Here is a 9,548-nt window from a genome sequence, read left to right as displayed (position 1 = left end):
CACATCTGAAGAAAAAGTAGTATTGTCCAAGTCACTGTGAATGTTAAAATACAGCATTCAGAGATCCAATCTGATATTAAATGGTATTAAATCAGAGCTCTATGATGAATTATATTCTTGCAATAAAAAAATTATTCTAATGTCTTATTCTTTTTTGTTATATCATGCTTTTACTATTTAATAAATCATTAGAAATGAAAGATATTTTATGGAAGAAAATAAAGCTTTATGTTTCAAAACAGACTGCTGTCTTGGGTTGTTCTGATATTTTTACAAGAACAAATAAAATGTTCTTGAGGAATTGCACGTTTTTTTAATGTGTAAAATCTTATGCAATTATTTCTGAAATTGTATCAGACATGATATTCCATATGAAGGTGGGTCATGCAAAATCTTCCATCTATAGTCCTGACCTTCCTATGAGGGGGGGCCCTTTGCAATTGAGAACTGACACCTCAGAAACACGCATGATGAATCTTCCTTTGCAGGAGAAAATACAGCTGCCTTGGTTGATGTGTGAAGCAGTAAGGCTCAGGAGCTAGAAAAGAAGTTTAAGTATCTCCGTGAATGAACTTTAATTTATTAGGTTTTTTTTTTCTGTCATGTATGCTTGAGAATGTTGTGCATGTTGTCAACAGAGAGTTATATATTCTTTGCTGTAGCTGGTAGCTATAAGGTAATCTGCCCCAGTGCCCTGATAGGATAGAGAATGAACTAGTGATTTAAATTCACAAAGCATTCTTTTAGTCACACTGATGGTCGAATTTAACATGGGCTGCTCACACAAAAGGTGGATATACCTTCGTTGATTTAACCACAACTTGTGATTAATATGGAGGTCATCACTGGGTGGATACAGAAGACTACACTTCTTCTACCAGCAGATTAAATTTCAAAGGTAATTGGAAAAAGAAAAAAAGAATCAGATTTATTAAATCCCATTTGTTTACTATTTACAGTAAAATTGTTTTTTAAAGGCCACATAATCCATGAAGACTATGTTTAGCAATTTAAATGGTAGCCTATTTAATAAATGAGGACTCAGTCTCCTGCGCCTTGGCTGGTCATGGAAGTGGTTTTGTGTCCCTTTCACAAACTCGTCCTAATATTAGGGATAGACAAAAGTATGTTTCACATCAAATGAACATTTCTTCTTTCTCTGTATTCATATATGTAACATCCAGATAATACATGCAAATATCTGTGAAATAATTTCAGGAACAGGTACGTAAGTATTTTCTTTTGGAAGGAAGCGTCCCATTTTGTTAGGCATTAATGTAAACAATGTATGGGAAACGCTTGGGAGCTGCTGATCAAAATACCTTTCTGTTGATAACTTGGTTTAGTAGATGAGACAAAAAGCTTTTCCCCTTGAAGCTGTTGGCTTAAATGAGTTCAAGGTGAGTGCTAGCTTGGGGAAGGCTCCAAAGAAATGAGTGGCTTCATTTCTTGTAGAACTCCCACACCATCAAGTTCAACATGTCCCTGGTAGAAATGTTTGTATTCTTAACAGTCTTGGCAAAGTGATGAAAAATGGCATGAGCTGGATTACACGCTATTCTTTTCCAACTACAACTAACTCTTCGAGCTCAAGAAAGAGGACTGCAAATACCTTATCTGCTTATTTACTTTAGAAGCTACACTTTCTGAAGTCACTCCATAACTGAATGAACTGCATTTCCCCATGTTAATAGTTTCAAAATCTGTATTTTCAGCCTTGCCACTCACAAAAAAAAGGAAAGACACAGAAATAATTCCGCCAGCTACATAACTCCATGAAGGCTGCAGGTTTATCCTATTAAGGACAGTATTTAATTAGAAGTAATGCATGGAACTGTTTTCTAATAAACACTGTAAAGTTCATAAAATTAGATATTTTATTAGAAATAAATATTCTTACTTTGTTATTCCCCCTTTCCATTCATGCTGTACTGATTTGTACTGAGAGTTCTTTTGCTAGTTAGCTGTCTAAGGAGAAAGGGGTTTCTGTACGTGTGGGATTCATTCCTTGTATTAAAAGAGAGGCAAGATTTCATCTGTTTTTCTGTGGATGCACATTGGATTTAAGGGCTTTTCAGTTCCCTTTAGTCCTTATGCTCATCTTTCCTGAAAGTATCAGGCAGAAGTGATGATGTGCCATCATTCCCTCACCACCAGGCCTGATGTTGTAAGTCATATAAAACAAATCTTTCGGCTCTGCTTTCATTCCTTGTTTATACAACAGAGTCATAATCAATGAGTAGTCTGATCTAAAGAGAAATAGTAGCAGCTCCCCAGCGTACCAGACCCATGCAAGATTGAGTGTTGATGCCTTCTGGAGGAATTTCTGTGGTCCTTTTCACTGTCTTGCAGAATAGGTGCTGCCTTACAGCCACAGACTGGTTCCTGCTCTGATTTCCGATACTTTCAACCCACTACACTTTTCAGCTTTCTACTCTTATCTGTCCGTGCTTGAACTCAGGAAAAAGAGCATTAAACACAAGTATTTCAAGCTTAGTATAAAATTCTCATTTGAAATAAGGAGCTATAGGTTAGGAATTCCCTGCACACTGCTTAGCTGCGATTTCAGGGCATGATTAATTTCTCAGTGCAGATCATCAGGCAGACACCCGCAGGGGTTCCTTACTTGTGCTTAAAGCAGAAGATTGAAACAGAGGAGTGCTCATTTATAGGTGAGATCGTAATTTTAATATTGAGATACACCAGCAATTTTTTCTCCATATCAAGAGCTACCATTTAGATTTATATGCAGTTTTCCGGCATGTTCCTTTCAGATGCTGAAGTATGAGTATCGGGATTTCTAGGAAAATGCCATATGCAACCAGAAAACCAATTTGCAACGTAGAGAAATGCATTGAAATGCAACGCTTTCTCACAAAACTTCATTGCCAGAGCTTTGTCTTACCCTCCCTCGCATTGCTGCTGACCTCTCAGCAGCAGCCACACGAGCTGAGACGCACGAAACATTTGCAGCCGGTAATATCCGATGATAACCTTGACTGTGACATACATCATCATTACTGCTCCGTAAGGCGGGAGGGACCCGCAAGCGCAGCGCGCCCGGGACCTGCAGGCAGCGAGAGGAGGCGGCCACTCCGTTCCTCTGCCTAACGCTCTGCCCTTTGGGATTTTCCCTCCCGCCCTTGCCGGGGTGTGACCCTCCTTTCCTCCCAGCCCCCGGCGGCCCCGCGGTCCAGCCCGGCCCGCCCCGCCGAGGGCGCGGCGCCCCGCGCCGCCGCCAGGTGGCGCCCAGCGCCCGCTCTTGCCGCGGAGCCGTGGGCGGGGCCGGGTGCGGGTCGGGGAGCGGATCCCCGTGCGGGAGCGGGCCGGGGAGCGGGGGCGGGTCGGGGAGCGGGTCCCGGTGCGGGAGCGGGCCGGGGAGCGGGGGCGGGTCGGGGAGCGGGTCCCGGTGCGGGAGCAGGTCGGGGAGCGGGGGCGGGTCGGGGAGCGGATCCCCGTGCGGGAGCGGGCCGGGGAGCGGGGGCGGGTCGGGGAGCGGGTCCCGGTGCGGGAGCGGGTCGGGGAGCGGGGGCGGGTCGGGGAGCGGGTCCCGGTGCGGGGCAGAAACGGTTTACTGAAGGAGGAACCGCCGCCGCCGAGCGCGGGGCGCCGGGGTGCGGGAGTGCGGGCACGGGAACGAGGCTTTTCGGCGTGCGGTGCGCAGCCTTACTGCCTGAAGTGCTCCAAACAACGTGTCCTTTTTAATGATTTTTTGTATTACCATCATTATTAATGTCTATGAATTCCACACAGCTTCCAGTTAGTGATGCTGCGCGGCTCGGCCGCAGCAGTGGCCCGTAAGCGCTAACGTGTCGGTGGCACGTTTGTGCAGGGGCGACTCAGCCCGGCGGGTTTAAGTAGAAATAAGGGGGGACGAGGGGGTACGGCTTTTCCCTGCCGCCAGTGACACCCTGCGGCGGGGCGCCCGGAAAGGCCGTCCCGGTGGGAGCCCCGCGCCCCGTCGCGGCTACCCGCGGTGTGCCGGGGTGCGGGTCCAGGGCGCGGGGTGCCTGACCGGGGCAGGGGCTGGGGTGTGGGGGCGCGGGGGGTGCCGGGGCCACGCTCCGCTCCCGGCCTCTGAATCCCTGCCGGGTGAGAGAGAGAGAGAGAGAGAGAGAGTGTGTGTGTGTGAAGAGGGGAGGAGGGAGGAAGTGGGGTGGTGGTGGTAGCGGCTGGGGCGGGGGGGGGGATTATTGGCAATGGGCGGGAGAGAAAGAGGCGACTCCTGTTTCCTTTTCTTTCTGCCAGCGCAATCTCGTCTCATTTTCTCTAAGCAATACAAGTTCACGGACGAGCTACCTAGCCAGCCCTCCTCTCCCGTCATGGACCTCCCAGGTAAAAAGGCCGTTCCCCTCCCCGCCGGCTGTTCCTTTTGCAAAATACGATTTTAAATGATAGCAATAACGAGATGCGGGGTTAGGGCAGCGGGAGAGATCTCGGGGGAAGCGTAGGGGGGATTTCCCAGCAGCGAGATCTCAGTGTGTTCTGGTGAGCGGGGAAAACTGAGATGCAACTTCCCAGGGAGACGCCGGGTGAGGTTGTGCCTCCTGCGATGTGTGTGCATGCCGGGGTGGGAGCCGGGGGATGTCTCAGCCGGCCGCTTCCTTCCCGAGAGTTTGGGGAGACGCCGGGATCGGCGGCAGCGGGGGTAGCCTGGCCTGGGGGACAAAGCATTGGGAAGTACAAGCCGGTGCCCGAGCGCAGCAGTCCCCGAGCGTGGAGGAGGGCGGCGGCGGCTCCCAGAGCCCGGCCGGGGCAGTGCCGCGGCGGGGGCGCGGGCTCCGGGGCGCCCCGGCCCCCCGCGAACCCTAGGGGTAGCGGGGCAGCTCCAGCGAGGGGGTGAAGGGGCATTAACAACAAAAACAGTAGTAAAATCTCCTTCCAGAGTGGCTGGGGCGCTGGGAGACCGACATAAACCCGGATCGCAGATGTAGTAAAAAGTGGGGCCGTGGGAACTAGCCGGGTTTTGGAGCCCCCGCCGGCCGTGGGGGTGGAAAGGGACTGTCCGAGGCGCCCACAGGGTGCTCCACCGTGGGGTCAGGGACGAAATCTGCCATGCTGCTCCCCTCCCGCCTCAAAGTGCGGCTGGGGCTGCGGGACCCCCCGCTGCTGGGGGACGGGAGGAAGAGAAGACGCGAGGAGACGCCGGGCAGCGAGGTCTGTCCCAGACCTGTTGTGCCGGCTGGGGCGCCGGGGGCGGGGAGGGGGGAGCCCGCGCCGGCGGGGTGCTGCCGGGCGGCGTGGTGCCCGACTCCTTCCTGCCCGCTTCTCTGCTTCACCGCCGCCTTTTGCCCTTGCCAGGCTGCTGCGCGCCGCCCGCCCTCTGAGGAGGCTCCTTCGCCCCGCGCGGAGGAGGAGGAGGAGGCGGAGGAGGAGGAGGAGGCGGAGGAGGAGAAGGGGAGGAAGGCGCGGCCCCAGCCGCCGCTGCCCAGCCGCCGTCCCGCAGAGCGCTGGCCGCAGGGCCCCGCAGCGGCAGCAGGCGCGCAGCCCCCTCCGCCTCCCCGCGGCCGTCCGCCCGCGGCGGCGGCGGCGCGGGGCGTCCGCATGGCGGCGACGAGCCGGAGCGGCGGCGGTCCAGCGCTGGGGATGGGGCGGTGGCGGCGGGGGGCGCTGCTGGAGCCGGCGGGCGGCTGCTGCTGCTGCCTGGCGGCGGCGCTGCCGCTGCTGCTGCTGCTGCTGCCCGCCGGGTGCCCGGTGCGGGCGCAGAACGACACGGAGCCCATCGTCCTGGAGGGGAAGTGCCTGGTGGTGTGCGACTCCAGCCCCTCGGCCGACGGCGCCATCACCTCCTCCCTGGGGATCTCGGTGCGCTCGGGCAGCGCCAAGGTGGCCTTCTCGGCCACCCGCAGCACCAACCACGAGCCCTCCGAGATGAGCAACCGCACCATGACCATCTACTTCGACCAGGTCAGCCGCCGCCTGCTTTGCCTTCGCTGCTCCCCCACCCCGACGCCGGCCGGCCCCTCGCCTCCCTGCGCGGGCACCCCCGCCCCTAGCCCCCCGCGACTACACGCTTATTTTCGTTCTTGCTCCCCTTCCACCTTTTAAGGCTGACCCACCCGCCCAATAGCAATTTTACAGCTCAACTCCCCAGAAAGAGTTTAGAAAGTTCTTTTAGGTGGCTGCGGGGCTTTCCTGGGGTGGGAAAAGAGGCACGCTGACTTCTTGTCCGGTCCCATCGCTCGTACGGAGAGTGCTTTAACCTGTGAGTTTGTGCCTCGGACGCTTGCGGGGGCGCCTTACAGCCGAGGATTGCCCCGGGCAGTCAGGGACGACCCGGGGGGAAGGGTGCGCACCCCCCCCTTCGGTGCTCCGTCGGTAATGCTGATTTTCAGGGCAAGAGGAGGACAGAGATTTACCGATGGGGAGTCGCCGGATCTGCCTGTTCCGAGGGCATTTGGCAATGTTACAGCATCTCTCAGGGGAAGGGAGGGCTGAGGAAGAAGAGGGTGTTTCCCGCGTTATCAAACGAGGCGAACGATGTCGCCGGTGGGTTATAACGGAGCGGTGTTATTCTGCACGGCATACGCCGGGCAGAGCAGAGGACAGCCCGATCTATCTGGTCGTCCTGCCCCTTCCCCGCCGCCCTGCTTGCCTCCCGGAGCCCATGCCCCATCCTTCCGCTTGATTGTTGCCATGAAATTTACTTTTTTTCTACCGCCTCTGACTCCTGAAGTAGTATTGCAGAGTCAGCCGAAATTAGCACACACAAACTGTTTTCTGTTTGCTTTCCCCCCCCCATCTGTCTGTCCGCCTGTCATTCATCTGTCTACCTGTCCCTCATAATGAGTTTGCACAGCTATTCCTCGCGTACAAGATCTCATAAAGTCAGATCAGTAGAGGGAAAAAAAAAAAAAAGAGCTTGCTTCATTTTTAGCGTATTTTAGACGCCTTACCCGGCAAAGCTCAGTTCTCAGGAGTTTGAAGGCGTTCCTCCCTCGGTGCTCCCGCAATAACGGATTCATTTTTTTTCCTTTCTTGGGAACAACAAGGTTTGGCTATTTGGGAGGAAAAGCTCGGGATTTTGGGTGTTTTGGGTTTGTTTTTGTTTCCTCCTGCTTTGTATTTTTCTTCATTGAAACAGGGGTTGTAGCCCGCAAAGCTGAGCGTGGCCGGGGCGCCCCGGGGGCGGGCACGGCGGAGCAGCCGGCTCGGGCTCACCCGCTCGCCGCACGGGATCGCCGCGGACCCGCGGGTTTTTCTCCCCTCGTTACCTGTGCCTCTTAAGCCAAATCAGGTTGCCCGTCGCTGGAGCCTGGAAAGGAGCTGATGAGCCGGGGCCGGATCCCCGTCAAATCGGCGGGCTCCGCACCGCCAGCCTCTGCGGGGGCAGGATGCGGCCGCCGCTCCCGAGTGAGGCTTTGCACATCTGCCGGAGGGCTCAACTCTTTCTCTTTTTCCGTTGTTTCCAAAGACATTGAATTATATGACAAATTAAGATCCCCAGCCTGAGGAGGGTGCGGGTCAGGCGGCACAGCCCTCCAGGGGGACAGAGAGGCGTGAGGTGGCAGATGTTGCTGTTGCTGAGCATCCTCTCTCCTCCTTCGCCCCTCTCTGCAGTACGATTTTAGTTCTATGCCCTATTAAACTCGAGGACAGGTGCGATTTCAGTAGTGCTACCTAAAACACATACATTTGCATTATGTGTTGATGAGTTGAGGGGGGGGGGTCCTCACTTCTTTCCCCTCCCTCCTTTTCTTCCCTCCACCTCCCCTCCTCCCCCCCCCCCCCCCCCCCCCCCGCTTCTGCCACCTTTGCTTTATTGACAGTGCAGTGTGGACATTTGCACTTCATCTAACAGGCTTTAGAGATCATTTTTGCATAACTAAATCGTTTTATGAACTGTGATGCTTTTTAAATGCCTCTGTAACTTGACTTCTTCCCCCTGCAGTGCACTTTTAATTGTGCTGCAAATGCCATTTCGACTAGGCTTTATATTGGTCATGTCAGATTTTCACTGGCGCTTTTCTAAGGTGGGGCCTGATTTCTCTCTTTCTCTCTCTCCTTTTTGTTTTGTTTTGTTTTGTTTGTTTGTTTACTTTCCAGGTATTAGTTAATATTGGCAACCATTTTGATCTTGCTTCCAGTATATTTGTAGCACCAAGAAAAGGGATATATAGTTTCAGTTTCCACGTGGTCAAGGTCTATAACAGACAAACCATCCAGGTGGGTTGTGATCTAAAGAAGATGCTGTCTTTCCTTTTTTTTTCAAATGCTCATTTCTAGACACTAAGGTGCATTTACAAAACCAGCAAATGAAGAATAAGACTGTAGGTTATTTTAGTTAAAGGGGTCTGTATGCATGACAGAAATCACGCATTGCCTTAGCTTAATTCAACCTTGTTTCTAACCTGTACAGGGCAAAAAAGTCATTGAAGGTATTGAGAAAACTCAGATTCTCTCTCTTTGCACTTTTTAGGTAAGTTTAATGCAAAACGGCTATCCAGTGATTTCAGCTTTTGCAGGGGATCAGGACGTCACCAGAGAAGCAGCCAGCAATGGGGTCTTGCTCCACATGGAAAGAGAAGACAAAGTGCATCTCAAACTGGAAAGGGGTAACCTCATGGGAGGGTGGAAATATTCAACCTTTTCCGGCTTCTTAGTCTTTCCACTATAAAAGAAGGCCAAATAGGAGACAGATCCATGAGCCAGAGCACGGATTCAATCGTTAACGACACCCTGAACTTGGCAGCACATGACAATATTTCCAGTCACCCCGTCAGACTGTCACAGTAGAAGAATGATAACCTTCTAAACTCCAACATTTGCTTTGAATATTGACAATTCCTCGGGAACCTGCGCCTCTAATTAGTTTTAGACGACAGTGATCTTTAGGAGAAATGAAATTATCGACCTGAGCAATTTGTACCTGTGATTGTAAAGTCAATTTCGGATTTTATTGTTGGGATCATTGACTTTCTTATTCTTTTTTATTTTTTTCCTCTCTTTCATTTTTTCCTCTTTTTCTTTCTCTTGTTGTTGTCCCAATGAGACAAATAACTCGGACCACACAATTGCTTTGTCAAAGGCTCGCTCCAGAGCCAGAAGAATGAAGTGTTCAGCCCAATGAGGTGTTCTTTCCATGCTTTATTTCTTTGTGTTGTATAGCCTTAAGGAAAAAAGAAAAAAAAAAAAGAAAAAAAAGAAAAAAAAGGAAAAAAAAAAAGAATGGCTTCAGTCTCAGTCCTGTATTTTTCTGGGGGAGGGGGATTCTGGACATTACTGTGTCAAGAAGTGCTTTATCCAGTGAAGCAAAATTTGCACGATTGGAACCTTATTTGTTTTGTGTTGTTTGTGTTTTTCATCAACTTTTTCTTTTTCCTGATTTTTGTTTGTGTGTGCTAAAAATGTAAGCTAGATTGATCAATAAGACAAAACAAAGCACATATATACCCTGTAGCTCTAAGTAAAGCTAACCAGTGAACAATTCTGTCTGCACTTTCCAGCTGATCTTTATAGACCTATTTAGAGAGAGAGAAAGAGAGAGAAAGAGCGAGAGAGCTACATGATCCTTCAATTACAATCTGGAAACCGGTAAAGGAACTGAC

General features: G+C 51.5%; 1 protein-coding gene across 1 annotated transcript; it reads left to right on the top strand.

Annotated features, from left to right (window-relative positions):
* Positions 1-5,571: 5,571 nt before the first annotated feature.
* Positions 5,572-9,164, top strand: CBLN2 (cerebellin 2 precursor). The gene is made up of 3 exons (XM_076332228.1): positions 5,572-5,907; positions 8,047-8,166; positions 8,420-9,164. The coding sequence occupies exons 1-3, from the start codon at positions 5,587-5,589 to the stop codon at positions 8,615-8,617; spliced, it is 639 nt and encodes a 212-aa protein (XP_076188343.1). The 5' UTR covers positions 5,572-5,586; the 3' UTR covers positions 8,618-9,164.
* Positions 9,165-9,548: the final 384 nt, after the last annotated feature.

The sequence above is a fragment of the Aptenodytes patagonicus genome, chromosome 2 (assembly GCF_965638725.1).
Source record: "Aptenodytes patagonicus chromosome 2, bAptPat1.pri.cur, whole genome shotgun sequence".
NCBI classification, from domain to species: Eukaryota; Metazoa; Chordata; class Aves; order Sphenisciformes; family Spheniscidae; genus Aptenodytes; species Aptenodytes patagonicus.
The sequence above is the reverse complement of the archived record's forward strand: the minus strand, read 5'-3'. Positions and strand labels throughout refer to the sequence as shown.

Bases quoted from the DNA above. Each gene is read 5' to 3' on its own strand.
- CBLN2 (XM_076332228.1), top strand. From the start codon at position 5,587: ATGGGGCGGTGGCGGCGGGGGGCGCTGCTGGAGCCGGCGGGCGGCTGC. The intron at 5,908-8,046 runs GTCAGCCGCCGC...TTTACTTTCCAG, and splicing joins TGACCATCTACTTCGACCAG to GTATTAGTTAATATTGGCAA. The intron at 8,167-8,419 runs GTGGGTTGTGAT...TGCACTTTTTAG, and splicing joins ATAACAGACAAACCATCCAG to GTAAGTTTAATGCAAAACGG.